We start from the raw sequence: 23,075 nt of genomic DNA, 5'->3' as shown, positions 1-23,075 counted from the left end.
AGGCTGCTACATGTCTTTGCTGCAGAAATGGATCAAGATTTTAAGGAAAAGGGTGGACAGAAAAAGCTAAAGAAGTCCATTAAGAGCAGACTCTCAGGCAGAGTTGAACTGTTGGCTCGAAATCTTCAGGAGGAGCTTGACTATCAGATCTCTGTGGAAATGTGTTGTTCAATCCCCGTCCCCGCCTCTGTGGAGTTTGCATGTTCTCCCCGTGCCTGCGTGGGTTTTCTCCGGGCACTCCGGTTTCCTCCCACATCCCAAAAAACGTGCATGGTAGGTTAATTGACGACTAAATTGCCCGTAGGTGTTAATCTGAGTGCGAATGGTTGTTTGTTTGTATGTTCCCTGCAATTGGCTGCCAACCAGTTCAGGGTGAACCTTGCCTCCTGCCCGATGATAGCTGGGATAGGCTCCAGCACGCCTGCAACTCTAGTGAGGAGAAGCGGCTCAGAAAATGGATGGATGGATGTTGACATTTGTAAATTTTTCCCTGTGTGATTTTCTTTTAAACTGTGTAAACTGCAGGTGCTTGATTATGTGGAATTGTGTCATTAACGTTAAAAACTACAATCCATTGTAGAATGTTGTCATTTGTAATTATTTCAATAATAATATAAACCAAATGTATCACCTAATATTAAAAACCATATTTACCAGTTTTTTTATCCCAACCCCCCAACCCCCCGAAATTGTTTAATCTAGCCTTGGCTCCAAATAGCTTGACTATGTGGAAATGTGTTGTCAATATAAAAAAAAGTACAATCAATATTGGAGTTTTGTCGTTTGTACAGCTAATATTAAAACCCAAATTTAACCTTTTATGATTTGTGTTGTTGTTGTAATTGTGTAAGCTATTGTCTTGGCTCGAAATCTGAATTGGAAAGCTCTAATTCTAGAATTGTCATTTGTACAGCTAATATAAAAAAAGCTTTATTTGTCTGTTTAACAATTGTGTTCATTTATAGCTCATCAATACGTTATAAATAAATCTAATTTTTGTTAAGCAAAAAAATGTGAAGTTGATTTGTATTTATGTTACGTTTAGGAACCGGAAAGACGTCGCTGTACGAAATATAGTCCTTGGCGCAGTGATCGCTAGTACGCGTAGTGCAGAAGGATACTGGAGGGCGGAATAGTCTTTAATAAGCGCAACCATTCGTCGGGTGCTATTTTCCCTCCCGCAACACAACACCAGACACGTACTATTCCCGGACGTCGGTGATTATTTGCCGAAATGGCAGTGTGAAAGTGTGCAGCGACCCAGCAGCAGCCAACAAAACAGTGCATCCAACCAGTGCACTGACTTACATCTAATTCAGCGAAAATGTCGTAAGTATTCATTTAAAAATCGTGACTTCCTCGTTAACGTGTGCTGGGCCTAGCGTGCAAGTAGTTAGCGGCGACGTCGTAGTAAAGCAGAACATGGTACAATTTAAATACTCGTCGTTCTGAAATGTTATTAATCGCTACACAGTCAAAATAAATGTTATGACCGCCTTAAAAAGGATTAATTGTGGCTGACGCAACGCGTGACATTGAAGCATTTTTTTTAAAAAGTAGTTTACATTATCCAACATAATCAACTCTGTTCACATTAGACAGTATTCTGACTATATACCTGTGTGTGTTATTAGTGATATTTTACCACCGTAAAATGCCAACGTGGCTGTCGAACAAGATCATTTCCTCGTGTTAAAATGGCGCTTTGTGGGTTGGGGAGGGGAACGCTTTGACCTTTTATGAGTCGGAAAGACGTCATAGGTACGAGATTGGAAACGCGTGACTTGCAGCTCTCTCCCTGCAGTGGTGGGGGCAGTGTTGTGTCACTACAATATATACACGAGCAGCACTAACTGCTAATGTCTTATCCAGCTTCACATTCTCCGTCGCATTCAGTACAATCGTACAGTGAACTAGACACAAGTGAAATTGGTTTAACTCAAATCACTTGTATTTCAACACCACTGTTCCCATCGAAATGATTGTAAAGGCCATTAAAATATCTTCCACCCCCACAAGAAAACTAGCACAGCACTGTATTGTAATAAATATAAAATAAAAAATTTATTTTACGTTTATAAAAAAATATAAAATAAATAAAATTAGAATGTAGTTTTTCCCACATTTCACTGAACTTAATCTTTGTTGTTTGTTTACTTTTCGCTATGCTTTCCTCACTTAAGCAGCTTCTACCATCTGGCTGGTGTTGTGGCCTTTAGCGACACCTTCTGTTTCTGTGTAGTACATAACTTAGACGAACAAGTCGACTCCTCCCTCACAACTCAATGACTTAAAAGCATTTAGTAGACCGCTTTTTTTTAGTTCACGTTCTTAACTGGTTAGACGTGGTTAAATATTTTACAAAATACCTGCACAGGAAACAGAATGAGTACAAAACTGACAAATAACGATATTGACAAAATACCTACACAGGAAACAGAATAAGAGTGCAAAACTGACAGAAAGTGACACTGTCACAGTGGGGAAACCTTTTGGTGGCTTAATGTTGTGAAGTTTACTGCTGCCATCTACTGGCAGAGTCTGAAACTCACACGGAGGTCAAACCTTTGCCTGCAACTCAAAGCAAAGAACAACAAAAAATCAGCAGAGCAACAGATTTTAACAAAAAAATGTTGTCAGTCATGGTAACAGCACATGTATCCTGTTGCCAGGTCCCACGTGGAAACCCTCAGCACTGCTGCACACGACAGCAACAAAGAATTTGGCAACCTCAGAACGTTGTCACGCACTCCTCTTGTGACCAACAACAGCCACTATGACCATGATGATGACAAGCTCACTGTTTGGCCTGGAAGACATGGAGGCCCTTCTGTGGGAGCCTTCCTCTCCCATGGCTGACGCCGTGGGCTCTGTTGCATTTCACCCTGAGCAAGAGGACCATCGCAAAGGAGGACAAACCTCAGTGGATGGAGTCGCAGCATCAGTGTCACCATTCAACTCCTCATTTCTATCTTCTTCCTCTCCCCCTCCCTTCTATTCTCCCCGTCATTCACCTTCGACTGTCCTCCAGGAGAAAACTGGGATTTCACCTGACCCACTCCCGTTCCCCTGGTTGGCACAATCTGTGCAGTTGAGAGATACTGAGGCGGTCTCAGCTGACAGCAAAGGTAATAACATTGCTGTTCCTTAGTCTGACTGACAATGAAGCTGCAACGTTTCTAATTGTGTCCACTTTGCCCTCAGATGTGTTTGGTGACCTGGACTGGATGGCTGAAAGGGTGGATCTCCACGACTTTGACCTGGACTCTCTGATAGGTGCCTGCAGTTCCACTGAGGAATATCCCAGTGATCCAGATGACCTCCTAGCCTCCCTTGATTGCCCCATTGAGCTCGACTCACTCCCAATCCACACTATTTCAAGTCTTGCTCCTCCTTCACCAAATATTTCTCACTCCCCCTCAGTTGGTTCTGATCCAGTTATCTCCTTACTAGAGCCGGCATCCCACAATGATGCGTGTAGTGTTCCCTCCCCTTCCCCATCTATTACAGAACCCCAAGAGGAGTTCGAAATAAAATCAGAACCGGTCTCTGCTGACTCAAGTTGTTCCTCTCCATATGACGACTCTCCCTCCTCCCCTACATACACCCTGGACCTGGGTAGTGAAGTGGACGTTCACATGGATGAGGTGAAGCCAGTGGTAGCGACTGTGGTGCCTCAGGTCCAAAGGATTGTGCTCTCCCTTTCACCAACCCGAATTGTCCTTGTGCTGGCTACTAAAGATGTTGGGAGGGTGCCCGCCACTTTATCCACTCGGTCTAACGTTAGTCATTCCTCTCCGCCAGCCTCTCCTCCAACAAGGTCCTCCAGAGCCCGACCATACCCTGATCCCAAACAAAAAGATAGTCCCCACTTGCCTACTGTCAAAGTTAAGGCATTCCCAGGTGCAGATAAAAGAGAGACTTTGAAGGCGCCAAAGAACAAGAAATTAAAGAAGATGGAGCAGAATAAAACTGCAGCCACTCGTTACCGTCAGAAAAAAAGGGCAGAGCAGGATTCCCTGTCGACGGAGTACTCTATGCTGGAGAGGAAGAATATGGCGCTGAAAGAAAAGGCTGAATCAATGGCGAGAGAGATTGAGTACCTCAAAGAGCTAATGGAGGAAGTCCGTCTGGCAAGGTTGAAATGTGGACATTGAGCACTGACAGGATGTGTAAGCGGGCATTTGAGCAGTCATGTGCTCACCATGTTTTTGTCTTGCAAAACTAATCTCCACTGTGTGCGATTTGTGCACATATCCTGGTACTAATTATAGCACATGCTGAGTATCTCCAACATATATTATTCAAATGTATTCCAAGAGTAGCTTCCAGTACAGTTGGGACATGTCCCATGTTTTGCATGTTATAGCTTCTCTGGGCCTCAGTTTTATTTACTTGGTCCTATTAAGATAGTTTAAATGTATTAAGAGGTATTTTAACCTGTTTTAAGTATGTATTATCTGTATTATGAATTTAAAATAAAGTTGACAAATTTGTCACTTTGTGTGGTTTCTTTGGGAGGAGAAGTCACATTGGGAAATTGTGATGAAAACTGGTGGTTTTATATCAAAGGAAGTTGATTGTTTTGTCTTAAAGGACCTAAAGGAAATTAAGTTAATGGGAAGGAGAGGTGAACATTTTTACAACCATGGCCAGTGACCATAGACACTTATCAATAGTGTCAAAAGCTTAATTTTGTTGGATACTTCAAAACAAAAACATGCATGAATTGAAGACTCCAAATTGCCCAAAGGTGTGAGTGCGAATGGTGGTTTGTATGTGCCCTGAGATTGGCTGGCAACTAGTTAAGGGTGTACCCCGCCTCCTGCCTGATGGTAGCTGGGGTAGGCTCCGGCACGCCCGCGACCCTAGTGAGGAAAAGCGGCTCAGAAAATGGATGGACTTCAAAACATGACAAGTTACACTAGACAATGGAAATAAAAAAAAAAAAATCTTACAACAGCAAACAGCCAAAATTTACTCTAGAAATCAGGCAGGAATTTGCCCTCTGAAAAGTATTTTCCAAGTGTTTCATGCACTTTTAATGTATGGGTCCTGAAATGTACTTTTCTACCATATTCTAATGAGATGTACAGTACCTGTATAGCTGCAGAAAAGTGATAATGTGCAGGTGTCTTGCAACATGCAGCAGACATGACAGGCCTGATGACTTTAAAGTGCCTTTGATTTTGCATCAGTTTCTGAGCACATGCAGGCTTAAAAGACAGAATTTGTCTGCCATGGTCTGAAGCAGACCTGAGCTGGCTCGGAACATGGCGAGAAAAGCTGACGCTAGTGCTGACCTCCGCTATGCATGAATAATACTGAGAGAAATGTGTACATTCAGGTTATAACTGGTCCTTGTTGTGCTTGCTTTAACTGGTCCACACTTTCCTCTAGTCCCTTTAGGAGACATCTATATTTAGGATAATTCCAACATTAAGATGGTCGAGAATGAAAGAGGAAAACATGGCTCTAATCCTTTAACCCTCCTGTTTTTTGTTTCTCATGAACAGTAATAATTGTTCTGGATCATAAACAAGGAAAAAAAATTAATTAATTCCACTACATGCCCCTTCAATCATTTTTTTTTTATTGTTGATTAGATTTATTAAACCTATATACTGTATATTTTTTCTTCTTCTTTAAAATGGGTCACTTTGGTCCGCAACATAACAGGAGGGTTAACTAGAAACTGTCCTGGATACTTCAAGTATGGTATGTTAGATGCTATCCTTAAAACAAACAAGAGTGCTGCAAATGCAAGCCAGTGGGCTGAATAGAAAGGAAGTCACAAAACACATTACCACACCCAAGGTCATAACTTTTTAAAATGCATTCAAATTAATATTTAAATTGTACACAGACCAGATGCTTAGCAGAGACCGAATGTCAGAATCTAACTTTAAGAATTTATTATTTTACTATCCATCCATCCATCAATTTTCTGTACCGCTTATCCTCACTAGGGCCGCGAGCGTGCTGGAGCATATCCCAGCTATCTTCGGGCGAGAGGCGGGGTACACCCTGAAATGGTCGCCAGCCAATCGCAGGGCACATGTAAACAAACAACCATTCACAGTCACATTCACACCTATGGGGAATTTAAGTCTTCGATCAACCTACCATGCATGTTTTGGGGATGTGGGAGGAAACCGGAGTACCCAGAGAAAACCCACGCAGGCACGGAGAGAACATGCATACTCCACACTGGCAGGGCCGGGATTTGAACCCTGATCCTCAGAACTGTGGGGCAGATGTGCTAACCAGTCATCCACCCACAGTTCCGCCTGTCTTTTACTAATTCGACAAAATTATTTAAAACTAAAACTAGAGATTAGAGAGAAAATCAAAGGGAAACAACCCCTGAAATGAGCAATATCTATTATTGGTATTTATCTGAACATACTGTACATTGGTATATTGTGCATGACAATGTCTGAGTGTCTGTTGCATGGAGTATATTTTAGTGTACTGAAATTTCATTTTAGACATTATACAATGACAATGAAGGAGTACTGAGATCTAGACTAAATATTTAAATAGTATTCCCATTTATCTATTCGGGCAGTCTATCAAAAACACACCCACAGAATAAGATGAAAGCCACACATGCGCAACAATATAGTAGTATCTTTTATTGTATGACAATGAACAAAGTGCCGATGATGTCATCCTCACCATTAACGAGGAATGACACAGCAAGTAACATCACTTTGAGCTACAGTGAAGTGGCAGACCTTATATAGTGCAAAATGCTTCACATAAAAGCGACATCAGAACATACGTTACACTGTCAATATTACACTGCGTATACAAGAAAGCCACAGAGGAACAATCCCGATACAAACAAACGATTGAAACATCCACACATCAAACTGTTAAATCATGCTTGTAGCTGCTGCAGTAGGCCATGTAATTAGATGAAGCACAGACTTACTTAAGCATAGACAGAAGCATGGTCTGGGTCTGTTGTTTAGATCAAAATAACATTTTACAGTGCGGCTGAGGTATTGGTCACATAAACATCTTTAAATGCATGTAAAAGTTCTTTTGTTTCCTATTTTTGCTTGCAGATGTAAAAAGTACAGGGATGTGAAGTTATACCAGATATTCACATGGGTGTCTTCAAGCAGGTGTCAAAGGTGGAAGGAAGTGAGGTTTGCCATCAAATCTCTAGAAACTCATTTATCTGCATGCAGTGTTTTAACATGCCTCAGAGCGATGGATATATATCTTGTATCGCAGATTTATTCTTAATGTAGAAAAAGTTGCTTGGGAGCCCTATTTTTGAGCTTCAGTGATTCATGAGGTTATGTGGTTTCTGTAGCATGCAAAAGCTTGACGTATTCTATAGGAAACAGCCCTCCAGCAAGGCTGTACTCCCACTATCACGCTTTGATGCTGAGGCACGTAGAGCAGAGTTGAACTTGTCAACAAACACACTGGACGAATTAGCACAAATGGCGAAGCAGAGTCAGCCAGTCTGGGCCTCTCCACACGATTCTTCCTATACAGTCGCTTCCATAGTGTTTTTGTCACTCTTGAGCACGAGTCCAATTTATATGACTATATTTATGACTCAATTTGTTTAATGGACTATCATAATCTACTAGCACAATAGACTCAAAGTAAATAATTGAAACCAAAGTACAAAGACTCTCCTGTAGTTTCTGCAAACCAGAGCTTTTTGATTTAATGTGACCAATGTTTGTAGCATTTCAATCAGCATTACCCCAGCTTTTTGGTAAATGTGCCAGATTTTACCCGAGAGAGATCATTTCAACCCTGTCTCACGAGCGGAAACGAATCAAATATTAATGAAGGAAGTTTTTTTTAAATTTTTTTAATATCACTCAGAATTCAAAGTTCTCATAAAATGATCAACTTTCTTGTGCAAAGGCGTACTGGAGTGAGTGAGCAAACATTATCGAGTGCACTTGCTCCCAGCAGATTTCACATCTATCATCATCTGGCATAGTACCTGTTTTCATTTGGTGTTCAATGGTCAATGGTTCAGTTTCTTAACTGAAGCGTTTCCCTGTGAAAGGAGATACAGAATTGTTGCTCTTTTCAAAATGAAAGCTGCAATAGCAGAAGGAAGCGTTCCTCCAATTTGTCCTTTAACAGACAAGAAAGAAAACAAGCTGGCTTCTCCAGATAATGTCATCTTAAACAAATCTCTTCATGATTGAAATGGATTAGACTTACGATGTGCTCAGTGGCTGCATCAATCATTACTCAACTCAACTCTTCAACTCTAAATCCTAGAAGTGTGTGGATGGAACAAAGGGTTACAGAGAGGAGTAATCCTTCAGTTTGCTGTGGCACCTCAATCTGTAAATATATTCATGGTAACATTTCCTCTGTAAGAGCGCTCAAAAGTGATCCTCGTCCAACAACCATCAGTGTTTTTCTTGAACAAAGAACTACTCACTATCAATTCCTCTTACTTCCTAACACATCTAGAACGGCTATCTAGATGAGGCTATAGGTACATGAGGTTAGGTTTTGTCCTATTGGACACTCAGAAGAACAGTAAACGCACAAATAACTTCTTTGCTTTCACCTTCATCACTGCAGCTGGCACCCTCGACAGTCGTCCTCAGGCTCTGTGTTGTCCGATGAGTAAGAGCTCTCCTCGCTCACTGTCAAATGCAACACAATCCAATTACATTATGTTGATGACAATGCACCAACACCACACACTCTAATGCACCACAGTGTCATCAAGCACTATCTCTGTTATGACTTAATTCGTTCAATGACCAAGCTCATAACTCAATTTATTCTTAAGTAAATCAAATCGAACTTCCCTATTAAACTGAATTGAAATGCCATTAATCCGTTCCAGCTCCCCCAGAAAACCATCACAATAATAAAAAAAAAAAAAGTCTTTTGTATTGTCCAATATAAATATAAAAAGCATACAAGGTAAAACTAAAAAAACACTCTTAGTCAAGGAACCACTAAACTTAGAAATGTATGGTGGTGGATGACCACAATGTATCCCAAGAACATCTTCCGACTACAAGTGGATGATAGCTTAACTGGGGTGAATCTGCTCTAGATCTGACCTAGTGTTACGAACACACAAAAATCTTGACTCATGGTGGGGTAAATTAGACTCTCATTGCGGCTATTGTATTGGATGTGATTAGATTACACAGGTCTACCTATGCAGTGTCAATTATGTATAGAAGTGAAGTTAAAATGGCAAGACTTACACCATTCGGTCTGCACAGGGAGGAAGGCCTTGTCCCCATTCTCCCTGATCATCTCCTCAATCTTATCCAGGAGGTTTGAGACACTCCTGTCCTTGCCAGGGGTCTTACTGTCCATGACATGGTAATAGTTCCCACAGTACTCAAGCAGTCTTTGCAGTTCACGGCCCCCTCTGAGTATGTGCTCTTCGATGGGCGTTCGGCCCAGCCAGTCGCCACAACTGAACAGTACCATGGTGTGGAGGCAGGCGGTGTCGCCAAACAGAGTCTCAATGTGGGCCAGAAGTGTTCTTCTCTTCCTGGCGGTGAGGGAGGAGACGACGGGGAGAACCAGCAGCAGTGTGTGGGGTCCAGGTCGCAGAAGGGCGGCGCCACGCTGTGACTCCTGACGGATGCGCTTTGGTGTACGCCGCACTGAGAACCAGTCCCAGCCCGGGGTGTCGACTATGGTGACCCGGCGACCGGACACAAGCGCCTGCCTCCTGAGACAGAGGTCCGTCTCCTGGCCCGACTCAAAGAACCGACGGCCCAGGATGGCGTTCCCCACGGAGCTCTTTCCAACCCCCTTCCAGCCTAACAACAGCAACCTCAGTTCTGCCAACAGAGGTACAGAAGTGAGAACAAAAGGTGAAATAGGATTAAAACTCAAAGCAACAAAATGTAAGAACAACAAATCACAACCTGGTCTGATGAGATTTGACAAAATAAGAAACTATGTTCAATTGGATATTACCATGTTACCAGGGGCATTCCATGCATTTCTTACCTGGGCCTTTAGTGGGAACTTGACCAACTTAACCCGCCTCTTAATACCACCACTATCACATCACAATTCTAAAACCATCAATACTATTCAATAACTCAATATAATAAAAGCATGAAACTGTGTCATGTACATCATCTGAAGCAGTACGTAATGAATATTTAGAGAATATTTATAGACCTTGGGCAAATTACATTCACACGGCAGTACAAAGAGGCTGAAATCTGATTGGATCCCAAAAATTTAACATAACCGTATTGGAAGCAGTGCAGCCAAGAGAAATGCTATGAAATGAAGAGAATAGACTGATGGGGATATCTTTCCATCCATTCTTTGTATCGCTTATCTTCAGCAGGGTCGCAGGTATGCTGGAGCCTATCCCAGCTGACTTTGGGTGAGAGCCGGGGTTCACCCTGAACTGGTTGCCAGCCAATCGCAGGGCACAAATAGACAAACAAGCATCCACACTCACATTCACACATACAGGACATTTTGATCAGGGGTCAGCAACATGGTCCCATGGGCACCAAAAAGCCCCCAAGGACCAAATGACTAGCCCGTGGGCTTGTTCTAAAAATAGCTCACCAGTTATGGGACATTGTGATTTCCTAGGAATGTCGTACAACTGATCATTTGAAAAATTAAACACTTGCAGAGATTTATAGTGTATAGTGTTGCATCTTGATATTTATTTTCCTACCTTGTTAAATCATTATTGATCATTATTGTGAGAATTATTGTAACTTCATATAACTTGATACCATGAATTATTAATAACAATATATAATTACAAGTCATTTGAGAAAATCTGTGATTTCACAAATATCAAATTGGAAGCCCTTTTACATTAATCAGTACCTAAGAAGTAGCTCTCGGTATCATCATGTGTTAACCTATCCCGGCAGAGCAGTGGGAGCAGGTTTTTGCCCATTCTGGAATTAAACCAGGAACCTTCTTGCTGTGAGACAGAAGAGCTAAACACGGAACGGTTCAGTGGTAACAATTTTCCTCTCCAGGGGCAGCATTGGGACGCATGTGCACTCATCTTTCTCCATTACGCTAGTCTCTTGCAGACATTAAACACACACAAACAGCTCCTCCATACCTCTGGGAGGACCTCCAATCATCTGCTCTCTTTGTCTAGCATGTTCCTCCATCCTCATCCTCTCCTCCTCCAGAGCTCTCCTTGCTTGCTCCTCCTCCAGCAAGATCAGCTCGTTCACCTCAAAGTACCAGCCTGCACAAAAGCAGCCAGCATTCATCCAACAACAATATATGTCGCAAGATGGAATAAAAAATAAATAAATTAATAAAAATATTGCTGAAATTATCAACAAACCTTGGTTGTCAGTGATCATTTCCTCCACCTTTTCCATCAGCTCGGGTACCTGTGTATTGTCCTCTGTGTCTTTCCAGCTGTTATCAAAAGCGTGGTACCTGCAGGTAGAAAAAGGGTGGTGTAGCTCAACCAGAAGTCACATTTGCTTGTAATAGTATTGTGCCATTTCTCTCCCAGTTTAACTTTGGCATCTGAATAGCAAAATATTTCCTGTCTTGTAAGGGTTTTTTATCTTTTGAAGTCCCTGTGGAAATCAACCATGACTCAACTGTAACACTGTCTATTCAACACCCTGCAAGTTGTGAAAGCCTGTTTATTACTCAGCAGAAATGAGGAGAAATGACACTCACCACAAAACAGCCTGAGGCATTGTTTTCTTTGCAGTAGAATTTTATTTGTGTGAGCTAGCCCAAAGTTAAAGTATTGGGACACCTGGCCATTTCACCGACATGGAGTGAAATATCCCCCTAAAAGAGGATCTAAAGAGCTTCAACTCATCTGGAAAGACTTTGTATACAACTTTTTATTCAGGAACATTCATGAAGTCACTAATGTTGGGCAAGATGGCCGAGCTTACAATCTCTGTCCTCGTTCTTCCCTAAAGTGTTTGATTAGACTTTAGCCAGGCTTAACATGACTTAATGGACCTTGCTTTATGCACTGGGCCACAGTCATACTGGAACAGAAAAATGTTCCCACTAATTTAGAGAACCATGGAATAGTCAAAAATGTTTCAGTAAGAATAATTAATACTTAGGTGGACCTAAAGGGTCTAGCCCAGACCCTGATTGTTTAAGTCGCCAAGACGTTTCCCCATATAATTTAGTGCAATGATTCCCAACCACTGAGTCGTGACACATAAGGTAGCTGTGAGAGACCGTGGGGAGTGCCAAAGTAATTGATCAAATTTCAATTCATTGGTCCGAAAATTATTTACTACAAATAATGTCATATCTTGACTTTGTTCATCTATCTTTGCCAGCGACATATAGTGACAGGCAGAACAACTAAACGCTCCTCTACTTGATGGCAGAAGGTACAATTAACCTATGTATCCCCCTGTTGTAATTCATACAACAGTATAATAGCTTGTATTCAATCAAACAGGCACAGATGGCACTCAGTACATTTGTGAATAAACTGAGACACGATCATCGATATTTCAGTATACAGTACATACTGTTTGTAACATTCTTGTTTGGTCAGGTGTCGTGACATCGTTGCGATTCAAAATATATGCCTTGGCTCAATAAATGTTGGCAAACACTAGTGTAGTACAAAAGGAATAACCATATAGTATTGTACCTGCTTCCACATCTCTCCACCAACCACTGCAGGGCCTCTCCTGTGTTTGCGATATGCTCTTCAATGAAGACTCCCTTGTGTAACTTGTCCATGCCAGTGAAGAGCACCATGGAGTATCTCCAGGTTCCACCCCCCAGGGCCCCCAGCTGCTCCTCAGCAGCTCTCCTCTCAGTGTCGGTGAAAGGCTGCATGACAGACACCACCAACAGGATTGCGTGAGGTCCAGGAGGGCACAGGATGGCCCCCATGCAAGGCCCCTCGCTGTCCAGGCTGGGCGGGGGTCTTGGCAGGCTCTCCGACTCGGCGCCAGTGTTTCCGTTATCATCTGCCTCTGTGTCATCCTCCGTGTCACCGGGAATGGCCCACGGGGGCGTATCTACCACTGTGACCCGACGGCCGAAGATCTCCGTCTGACCCACGTTGCTGTGAGTAGTCTCCGTCCCAGCGTCAAAGACCTCTTCTCCCAGGATGGTGTTGGCTGAGGAGGTCTTACCAGCTTTTGGACCACCGAGGATCAGCAGCCGGCGTTCAGGGGGGTGACGGCCCCTGGAGTCCCCTGCTGAAACCAAGCATCGCTAAGAAGTAGATGAACACAGAAATTGGCCCCTACAGCAGTGATTCTCAAAATGTGGTATGCTCCCTCTCGCCATATGCAAAAAAAGCACTGCCTAGTACAGCTCAGTTATCTTTTAACTTTACGTTTAATACATTGCACATATTTAAGAAGTGTTTGTTTTAAAAAAAAAAATAGGTACAATTAATTTTGAATGCTTATGAACAATAAATTTGAATAGAATCATTAATTTAGCACAGTTCCCATCACATCAGGTTACAGTGGCTTATCATAATATTAAATATACTTTTTAGGAACAAAACCTGTCTGTCTCATTTTTGATGAAAACTTAGGCCTACCACACTACTATATTTTAGGGTGGTCATGATGGTGGTACTACTTTTTTTCTATGGCACTTTCCGGTGTAAAACATTTGAAAACCACTGCGCTAGAGGAATTCTATTTTTCCCATGTTCCCTTAATAAACATTTTTTCCAAATAGTTTTATTTCTTTGGCAAAAACCTTTCTACTTTGGCAAAAAAAACCCTTTCATGTGTCTCCCCTATCTGAGCTAGAACTTTTCTCCTTTACTGACTCTAATTTAGTTCTCGCCATTTCCTCCAGATCGTGTCTCTCAGCATGCTGCATTTTTGTTCCCTTACATCTGAAAAGAAATATGGGTCAGAGAAGGAGGAACCTTGGACACTTTCCAGGGAGCACGTCATATGCACAAATGTGAATTTTTCAAATAGAAAGTTATCAAAGAAAGACACACTTTGTGATAAAATGTCAACACTGAAAAATGCTAGATATTCCAAAGGCAAATGGCTCAGCAGGGGGGATGAAAAGGGGGTGACACAGGGAGGAGAGCGAGTCTTATTGAGCCATCCGGCTCCTCGCTGCTGCTGACACTCTCCTTGTGTGCTACTGAACACATGAGGACTAAAGCAACAGTTTCTCAGGATTCACAATGACAGCAAATGGTGTCAAGAAATGCAAACCTAAATCCAGCGACTGAAAGAGAGGGTGCGACAAAGGATGAAAACACACTTACCAGTGTCAGAGGCAGAGGACACAGCAGCCATCTTGTGTGTAGAACCTCTGGCTTCCTCCTCCTCAGCCCCCCTCCTCCTTCTCCTTCTTGCCTCCACCGTGGATTCTTCTTGTAGCCTCGTCAGAGAGAGGAGTGAGCGGCGATGGAGCCTGAGCAGGGTGCAGAAGGCTGGCAGCCCAAGTGCTCTTCCGCTCTGACCCTCATTCTACTGCAGCATAGCCCTCTGTGGTCTTCCCCCTCCATCTACCCCTTCCCTTGCTCATCTGCCATTCAAACTACTCTCCCCCGACTTTTTTTTGTAGTAATCTTTTAACCCTTCGGCCCAATCTTTTCCATCATTCTTTCTATTTCTTATCCCACTTCTCTGTTATGTCAGCACTGCTTTTTCTTATTTATCTATCTGAGTAGATTGAGCTACCTCTATGTAACTGTGTAGTCCGTCTTTGTCGCAGCAATTACGGGATGTCTCATCACATTTAATGCAAAAGAGAACGCTGTTGCTCAGCAGCATCAGCATCTGTGGGCAGCGGCTGCAGACTGCAGTCAGGAGGACAGATGGAAAGATGGATGGAGAGAAAGAGAGAGAGAGAGGGCTGTGTGTGTGGTAAGAAACCAGAATACCTTAGTTACAGCTGAATGTATCCTGCAGCTGCTGCATCAAGCACAAACACAACTTGTTTGATGCCTGCAGACAGATGACGTACACCGCATGAATAAATTGTAACGTTTATATAAAATCCATGCAAAGCCATGTTACATAACACACACACACACACACACATGCGCACACGCACGCTTATCTACATTGAAAGCAGTCTCCCTTATTGTGCATTATTTCTGATGGCTGAATCAGGATTATAAAGTTTTTTACATTGAAGATAAAAGGTATAATCTCTATCAAAACGATTACATAATCTATTTACAGGTGAAAGTGGAGAACAAATTCTACAAATAGTTGCCTCGATTCAACCTTTGCGGATTACCATGATCTGGATGAATGAGAATCTAAACAGACACAAACAAAAAACTTTTTTTTAGCAAGCACAGTGTTTTTTTTTTGTAATAATATTGAGAAAGTAAGTTAACATCTTATTAGTGTCCTCCAAACCACTCTGCCGTATGTCGCTACAAGTGTCACAAACCACACGCCGTGAGGCGGTTTACAGTGTCGTAAAAGCGCATACAACTTGTGAAGGCGGCTAAAGCCAGCTGCTACTTAGCGTCTGCTCGTGTGTAGAGGAGCTTCTTAACTTCTTCTTCTTCTTCTTTTTAATTGTTTTTGTTTTACTGAGCATCACGCCTGTTGAGAATCATGGCCGGAGCTGACGAATTCATGAAGTATCGTTCCCCACTGGTGTCAAGATATGCCAGCAAGGAAATGGCTTACAACTTCAGTGATAGGAAGAAATTCACAATCTGGAGAAAGCTGTGGATCTACCTTGCTAAAGCTGAGAAGGTTTGACATTTTGTCGCTGCACAATAACAACCGGAACCTTACCATTGCTGTACCTGCATATAAATGCATGTACTGTATAGGTACTAATGTGTCCACCTTGACGAAGGCAGATCAAGTTCCCTGCTCTAAAAATAGTTTCAAGGAGCCCCACAACATATGCTTCTCCTGAAAGCTACACACTACAACACACTCGATTTATACACGATATTATATTGGTTCACTTAGAGTTATCTTCCATATGAGTTCGTAAGTACTCCTGCAAAGTACATTTATCTAATCATTTAAAAAAGTATATGCTCACCAATTTATCCTTATTTGAAAATTTTAATTGATGTTCCAGTAGAAGTCATTATCACATTATTTTGTCAAAATAATTTCTGTGCAATACAGTGTGTTTACTGATGTGACACACACACGCATGCACACACACACACACACAGACACACACACACACACACACACACACACACACACACACACACACACACACATACACACACACACAAGCATTAGCAACAAGCTATTAAAATATTCATTTTAATAATATCCATCCAACCAACCATTCTATATACTGCTCATACTAACCGTAGTAGTATAACAATAATTACATTTTAGGAACATTTGTGACAATTCTTCTCTAAATTAAATGCTCTCTAAACTAGAACATATCAGTTGACATTTTAGGTTCAAACTATTTCCTATGTGAGCCCTGTCTTGTGTGTAACATAACGGGGTCAATGTTCACTAAAAGTGTTTAACCCAAGAGTTACTCATGTTTTGTTTACTTTTTTTTCTTCTCCTTTTATCCAACCACCCATCCATCCATTTTCTGAGCCGCTTCACATACAAACAAACAACCATTCGCACTCACATTCACACCTACGGGCAATTTAGAGATTTCAATCAACCTACCATGCATGTTTTTGGGATGTGGGAGGAAACCGGAGTGCCCGGAGAAAAACCACGCAGGCACGGGGAGAACATGCAAACTCCACACAGGCGGGGCCAGGGATTGAACCCCGCTCTAACCAGTCATCCACCGTGCCGCCCTTCTCATTTTAAATAAAGGTTATTAGTCAGCTAATTAGTGAGTACCACAGCAATGTTTCGAAATAGTTTCTTCATTCTTACTGACTGTATGTCTTCTGCAATAAAAGTACTGTAATCCGGTTATAAGCTTAAAACACAGTGATCATATTGAAAACATGACATGATGATGTTAACTGGTGGCAGACCCAGGCTCACATGCGTCCCCTCACATAACCTGTTACACACACTTATTAGACTTAATTAGTTACAGTCTATGTTTGCATTTTAAGACATTCTTCCTCTTCAGCTTGTCTTAGTTTGCCAGTGTTGACTTAACAACCCTTTGGCTGGCCGGTGTGTGCTTTGCGTGTAAAAATGGTGTGCAGAGAATGTGTTGGTAACAGGAGACAGCATCTTGAGATTGCTCCCCTGAATGGCACTTCAACAGAGCCTCTAAACTTTGCTGATCTATTTGAGGTTGATGTAATTTTGTGTGCTTCATCAGCGCCCTGAGACATCTTGACCTTTAACAAGCCAGGGCTTAACCTAGCAAATGTTTTAGGGATGGTCCCGAGTTGCCCAGTTAATGTATTTCATAGCTTCATCACATGACTGCTGTAAAAGCGCCAATCTAATCAGGATATTAGGTCGGGTCACGAAAACGTCACATGCCTCTCTACGCTGTGGAAAAGACAGAACAAGTAATCTAATCAATTGCAGAGAGCTCCTTTTCTACATCTTTAACTGTCCTTATCAAATGTTCACACAATCCTGTAATTGGACCCACATTGCCTGCTGCCATTAAGCAAGGACGTAAAATACGCATTGACATTCAAAGACATTTCCTTAATCAGGGATCTGGAAATTAAATGAGCCGTTATTCATTTAAAGCATGTTTTTTTCAACAATGAAATCTTTATCCCCAGAACAAATTATACACGAAAAGCAGCTAAATGCCGGCACATAACGTCAGAACAGAACACCCGAGGCTCACAGCACCCTTCAGATTAAAATGTTTTGGATTGGTTACATGCCAAAGTAAAATTTCATGAAAATCAGCGATATAGAGAGACCATATCAAAAACATTTTCAAAACAGCTTTACCCCTCTCACCCACTTAAAACACATTTACCGATAAACTTATTAAAAACACAATTAAACACATTAAAACACACTTTTGAGCATATTCTTTAGCGCCTATTCTCCTGCTCTCGTCACAGTTCTACAAATACTGTAAGACGCGACGCGTGCTTGCTTCAAGCTGTTTATTTGTAACTTATAGTTGAAGTTCACTGTAAAACCTACACATTAGAGTGAATTAAACATTGGTAAACATTTACCAATTAAACATTGTATATTTTAACACAGTGGATATCAAAAGTCTGCACACCCCTGTTCAAATGCAGGTTTTTATGATATAGAAAAATTAGACCAAAATCAATCATTTAAAAACTTTTCCCACTGTTAATGTGATCTTTTGCCTGTACAACACAATTTGTTTTTGTCTTTTTGAAAGACACATTTTCCCACACGTGTTTGGGAGATTTTGTTTTTGGTCCAATGAAGCAAGGTTGAACTTTTTGGCCGTAATTCCAAAAGGGATCTTATGTGCATACACAACACTGCTATTCACCAAAAGGACACCATACAGTGAAGCATGGTGGTGTACGCATCTTGCCTTGATGATTTATCTTGGTCTCATTTTTTATATCACCACAAGCTGGCATTTGAACTACGGTGTGTTGAATTTTTATATCCACTGTAGATGTTACATTATCATGCCTCTTCTTCTTCTTGCCCTTAATTACGCTACATCTCTTCGAGTAGACCTCAGTGCTGCCCGGCATGTGGTGGCACAATGTGGTACTACACTGAACGTGTGCAACTCTAAATTTTGTAAAAATCCATGTCAAACAATCACTTAAAAATCCACATAATGGCCGGGCCAGAACAATAAACGCAATATAGCTGGGGTTCATTGACTGTACTGCGAAATCCTCTATGCTGCTCCCATGCATCAATAGTAGCAACAGCACATTACCTGAGTGAATGAGACTATTCTGTCATTACAATTGATCAAATGATTACAAACTGATGAATCAATTCAACATGTTCATCCATGAAATATCATCATCTTCATCTCTATCATTGTTCCCCTCCTAAGGCTTTGGGTTTGCCCATCACGGATGAGCAGATTTTAGAGATGGAGAGCCACGCAGAGGACATCGACTTCACGATGGCAGCGGAGGAGGAGCGTAAACTCAGGCATGATGTGATGGCTCACGTGCACACCTTCGCTCACTGCTGCCCCACCGCAGCCCCCATCATCCACCTGGGAGCCACCTCCTGCTACGTGGGAGACAACACCGTAATGACTACGAAGCTCAAATTCCTCAAACATTGCATGCATCTATTTCAAATAATAGATCACAATATTTTTTACACATAGTCTAGAATTGGCACTGTGTGAAGTGTTTTGCATGTCTGCCTCACAAGTCTGAGGTTCAGATTTCCAATCTTTGCTCCGGCCTTTCTGTGTGATGTTTGCATGGTCTCCCCTTGATTGTGTGTATTTTTTCCAAGTACCCCAGCTTGACAACCCTGCTCTAGATAGTCTGTAGGTGTGAATGTGAGTGTGAATGTGTTTTTGTCTACAGTGTATGTGCCCTGAGATAGGTGTAGGCTTCAGCTCACCCACTACTCTAATGAATACAAGTCGTGTAGAAAATATATGTATGGATAATTATAATCCACTTTTTAAGAAGACTCTGTGTTTGGGTTATCTCAAATTAAAATAAGACTCTATCCACTGTCCATATGATCTCAGAGTGTGCCATGTGTTCGTCATATGTGACCCCCAGCATGCGTTCCACCACATGTTCCTTAAGATATTTTGCTCTTCCTCCTCAGGATCTGATTATGCTGCGTGACGGATTCGACATTCTCTTACCCAAAGTGAGGCTCAGCTGTATAGCCACAAATGTGCACCCATCCATTTAATTAAATCACCACAATTAGTCAAGGAGATTATGGGTGTCGGATGTTTCGTCACGCTTCTGTTTAAATAAATTCATGTGTTTGGGATTGTTTTTCTATGACTGACAGTTGGCAAGAGTCATCGACAGACTGTCAAACTTTGCAGAGAAGTATTCTGACCTCCCCACGCTCGGCTTCACGCACTACCAGTATGTCTGTTCCTTCTTTTTCTTCACTGTATACACAGTCTTACCCCCCCACCCCCACGCCCCCTCACTGCAGCCTTTCCCGCCTGCAGGCCGGCCCAGTTGACCACAGTAGGAAAGCGAGCATGCCTGTGGCTGCAGGACTTGGCCATGGACATGCGGAACCTGCAGCGAGCCCGCGATGACCTGCGTTTCCGCGGGGTCAAGGGGACCACTGGCACTCAGGCCAGTTTCCTGCAGCTCTTTCAGGGAGACCATGACAAGGTAAAATGCATTACTTACATATTCATATCAAATATATCCCGCTAATGTATAGAATGTTCAATGAGTTATCTTCTATTAGGTGGAAGAGCTGGACAGGTTGGTGACAGAGATGGCTGCATTCAAAAAGTAAGTTCTGGATTCTTCATTAAGTACATTTGGACAACTGACTGTCTTTCAGCAAAGGGCAGATATCCGCCAACATTTAACATTTCTACATATCTACATTGGACCAGCACCAAATTATACATATTCATAGATACACACCCCCTGCATAAGCCTGAATTTTGTCATTCAAACTCAGACATTATTTACTGAGAAATTTGGAAAAATGCCATCTATAATTTATTATCTATCCATTTATTGTAAAATGTAAAAAAAAAAAAAAAATGCAATCTCAATGATGCTTTATGGTCCCTTCCATGCCCATTACTTACTCTAAAAAAACAAAACAAAAAAAAACCCTAAATTGATCAAGTTGTAGGAGCTGCATTTTCCAGTTAATGTGTAAAAAAAAAAAAAAGCAACAACAACAATAATCAAATACACTTTTTACAAAGGAAAATAACAAAAATAGTGTGGCGCTTCTATGGTACTGCACCGTCAGTGTGCATTGTATAATCAACAATCACGTCCCAATCGCTTTCTTCCCCGTATTGAGAAATCAGCGGTCTACCTGAACGGTTAAATGCCATTGGATGGCTGGACTGCAATTTTCAAGTCACCAATAGCCACAAATCAGTACTTAGTGAGAGACATTGATGACGCAAAAGTAACTGTTGCTTGTATAAAAAAGTAACTGTAGTCCGATTACTCTCCCGGGAAAAGTAACGCATTACTTTGCTCGTTACTCAAAAGGGCGGAATTTTGTAGTAACGTGTAAATTTTTCCTTTGTAAAAACTGTATTTACTTAGTAACGCATTCTCGGCATCCCTGCCCACGACAAACTACAATACAATAATACCATAATGATTACAATAATAATATAACACAGCCGAGGGCAAGCATTAATAGAGATGAGATGTTCAGAGTAACGTTGCTGTTAAAAAGCCTGTTACCTGCGCTACACAGAGCCTATCTGGTGACTGGACAGACATATAGCCGTAAGGTGGACATCGACTCTCTATCCAGCCTCGCCAGTCTAGGAGCGACTGTTCATAAGGTAACGTACACTCTTGGAGAAATGTTTCTCTCTAGTGGTATTTCTTTTTTTTACCAGCTGTAAATGTGGTTGGCCAATGTGGGTCATTACTAAATAAAGTAAGTGGTTTACTTTTCCACAGATTTGTACTGACATCCGCTTACTGGCCAACCTGAAGGAGATCGAGGAGCCTTTTGAGAAAGAACAGATTGGTACGGCAATTAAATTGTGTATTTGGAGAAAAAGAAAAGGCGATTCATTCAAAGATATGAAACCGATATTCTGATACGAACACCTAAAGTATGACGACATCGCCACTTCTTCCCCCCTCAGGTTCGAGTGCTATGCCATATAAGAGGAACCCCATGCGTGCTGAGCGTTGCTGTAGCCTGGCCCGACATTTGGTGGCGCTGATGGCTGACCCGTTGCAGACAGCTTCAGTGCAGTGGCTGGAGCGCACGCTGGATGATAGTGCCAACAGGTCAGCACCCATTTCCTTCTATTCATGAGTTTGGCTGATTGTAATGATCATTCACCTGCTCCTTCTCATATAGGAGGATTTCCCTGCCGGAATCCTTCCTCACTGCTGACATCATCCTCAGCACTCTGCAGAACATCACAGAGGGCCTAGTGGTCTACCCCAAAGTCATTGAAAGACACATTCGCCATGAGCTGCCCTTCATGGCCACTGAGAACATCATCATGGCCATGGTGAAAGCCGGAGGCAACAGACAGGTACATCGGCACTATGCTATGACGCTCCTCAGTGATACTTTACATATGTGTATAGAAACATTGTTCATCATGCAGCTATTGTTGTCAATAACAATTATGTTGACTGTATCATCTTCTCAGGACTGCCATGAGAAGATCCGTGTCCTGTCTCAGGAGGCAGCAGCTGTTGTCAAACAGGAGGGTGGTGATAATGACCTGCTGGCTAGAGTGCAGGCTGACCCTTACTTTGCTCCCATTTTGGGACAACTGGATGCCATACTTGACCCCAAGACCTTTATTGGTCGTGCTCCCCAGCAGGTAAGCTAGAACTTAAATTATATAATACAGCAACCTCCCGCTGTTGTCACGCCTCTTTATTGAATATGTTCATGACCTATTTTATTCTCTCTGGTCCTGTTCCAGGTGGCCAGATTCCTGTCAGAAGAGGTGCGCCCTCTACTGGAGCCTTACAACTCCAAAATGGATGTCAAGATCGAGCTTGAGCTCTAACACGAGTCAACGCATTTCAGAAGTGACATCATGGTGACGACAACATTCAGAAAGATAATGACTAATTTCTCTCTGATGGCTTTAATTTCCAACTTCTGTTTTAAAATAATGAATCAGGGACATATTTTGAACGACTTTTTAAAGTTAAAATGCCATTAAAGTGAGCAAATGAAAAATATGCCTCCTTGTTTTCTGTCTGTTTTTTTGCGAACCAGAGCCAAAGTTCTTTGCCTTTCAACTTGCTGACTCATTAATATTTGTTAAAGGCCGCTTAGTCATGTAGAATGGAGGATCTGTTTACCTTTTATGTGCAACAAGGGAGTTTTATATACTGCATTTGTGGTTATTTGTATTGTGATGGATAGTTATTGAAAATTGCATTCGGCTAGAACGAGGTTTGAGAGGGGAGACAGAAAAAAGAGTGGACAGAGATGAGAATAAGCACAAGACAGGACACGAGATGTTAGAAAAATAAACAAAGCAAAACATATGACTTACGGTTTAATTTAATTTAACAGCTGATAACTGGTCCATGCTGTACC

At 41.9% G+C, this 23,075-nt stretch overlaps 3 protein-coding genes across 7 annotated transcripts; 2 read left to right on the top strand and 1 right to left on the bottom strand.

Annotated features, from left to right (window-relative positions):
- Window positions 1-1,123: 1,123 nt before the first annotated feature.
- Window positions 1,124-4,497, top strand: atf4b (activating transcription factor 4b). Its single transcript, XM_061748890.1, has 3 exons — window positions 1,124-1,329; window positions 2,673-3,128; window positions 3,205-4,497. The coding sequence occupies exons 2-3, from the start codon at window positions 2,777-2,779 to the stop codon at window positions 4,155-4,157; spliced, it is 1,305 nt and encodes a 434-aa protein (XP_061604874.1). The 5' UTR covers window positions 1,124-1,329; window positions 2,673-2,776; the 3' UTR covers window positions 4,158-4,497.
- A 2,121-nt stretch (window positions 4,498-6,618) lies between these two features.
- si:dkey-110g7.8 (GTPase IMAP family member 8) lies at window positions 6,619-15,347 on the bottom strand. 5 transcript variants are annotated; one of them, XM_061748885.1, is made up of 7 exons: window positions 15,223-15,347; window positions 14,240-14,924; window positions 12,632-13,190; window positions 11,327-11,424; window positions 11,093-11,224; window positions 9,228-9,818; window positions 6,619-8,648 (listed from the first exon to the last, which is right to left on the bottom strand). In XM_061748885.1, exons 2-7 carry the CDS (start codon window positions 14,268-14,270, stop codon window positions 8,575-8,577), a joined length of 1,485 nt encoding a protein of 494 aa, XP_061604869.1. In that variant the 5' UTR covers window positions 14,271-14,924; window positions 15,223-15,347; the 3' UTR covers window positions 6,619-8,574. The 5 variants fall into 5 exon arrangements, with proteins under 5 accessions (XP_061604869.1, XP_061604871.1, XP_061604870.1 ...); XM_061748887.1 differs by having other exon boundaries at window positions 6,619-8,041; window positions 8,570-8,648; window positions 14,240-15,277; XM_061748886.1 differs by having other exon boundaries at window positions 14,240-14,776; window positions 14,861-15,277.
- A 67-nt stretch (window positions 15,348-15,414) lies between these two features.
- adsl (adenylosuccinate lyase) lies at window positions 15,415-22,713 on the top strand. The gene is made up of 12 exons (XM_061748889.1): window positions 15,415-15,695; window positions 18,889-19,092; window positions 19,635-19,679; window positions 19,830-19,909; window positions 19,999-20,170; window positions 20,250-20,296; window positions 21,240-21,330; window positions 21,452-21,521; window positions 21,643-21,790; window positions 21,864-22,044; window positions 22,165-22,341; window positions 22,447-22,713. The coding sequence occupies exons 1-12, from the start codon at window positions 15,552-15,554 to the stop codon at window positions 22,531-22,533; spliced, it is 1,446 nt and encodes a 481-aa protein (XP_061604873.1). The 5' UTR covers window positions 15,415-15,551; the 3' UTR covers window positions 22,534-22,713.
- Window positions 22,714-23,075: the final 362 nt, after the last annotated feature.

Source organism: Phyllopteryx taeniolatus, chromosome 16 (genome assembly GCF_024500385.1).
Source record: "Phyllopteryx taeniolatus isolate TA_2022b chromosome 16, UOR_Ptae_1.2, whole genome shotgun sequence".
Lineage (NCBI taxonomy): Eukaryota > Metazoa > Chordata > Actinopteri > Syngnathiformes > Syngnathidae > Phyllopteryx > Phyllopteryx taeniolatus.
This window is presented reverse-complemented; position numbering and strand designations above follow the sequence as displayed.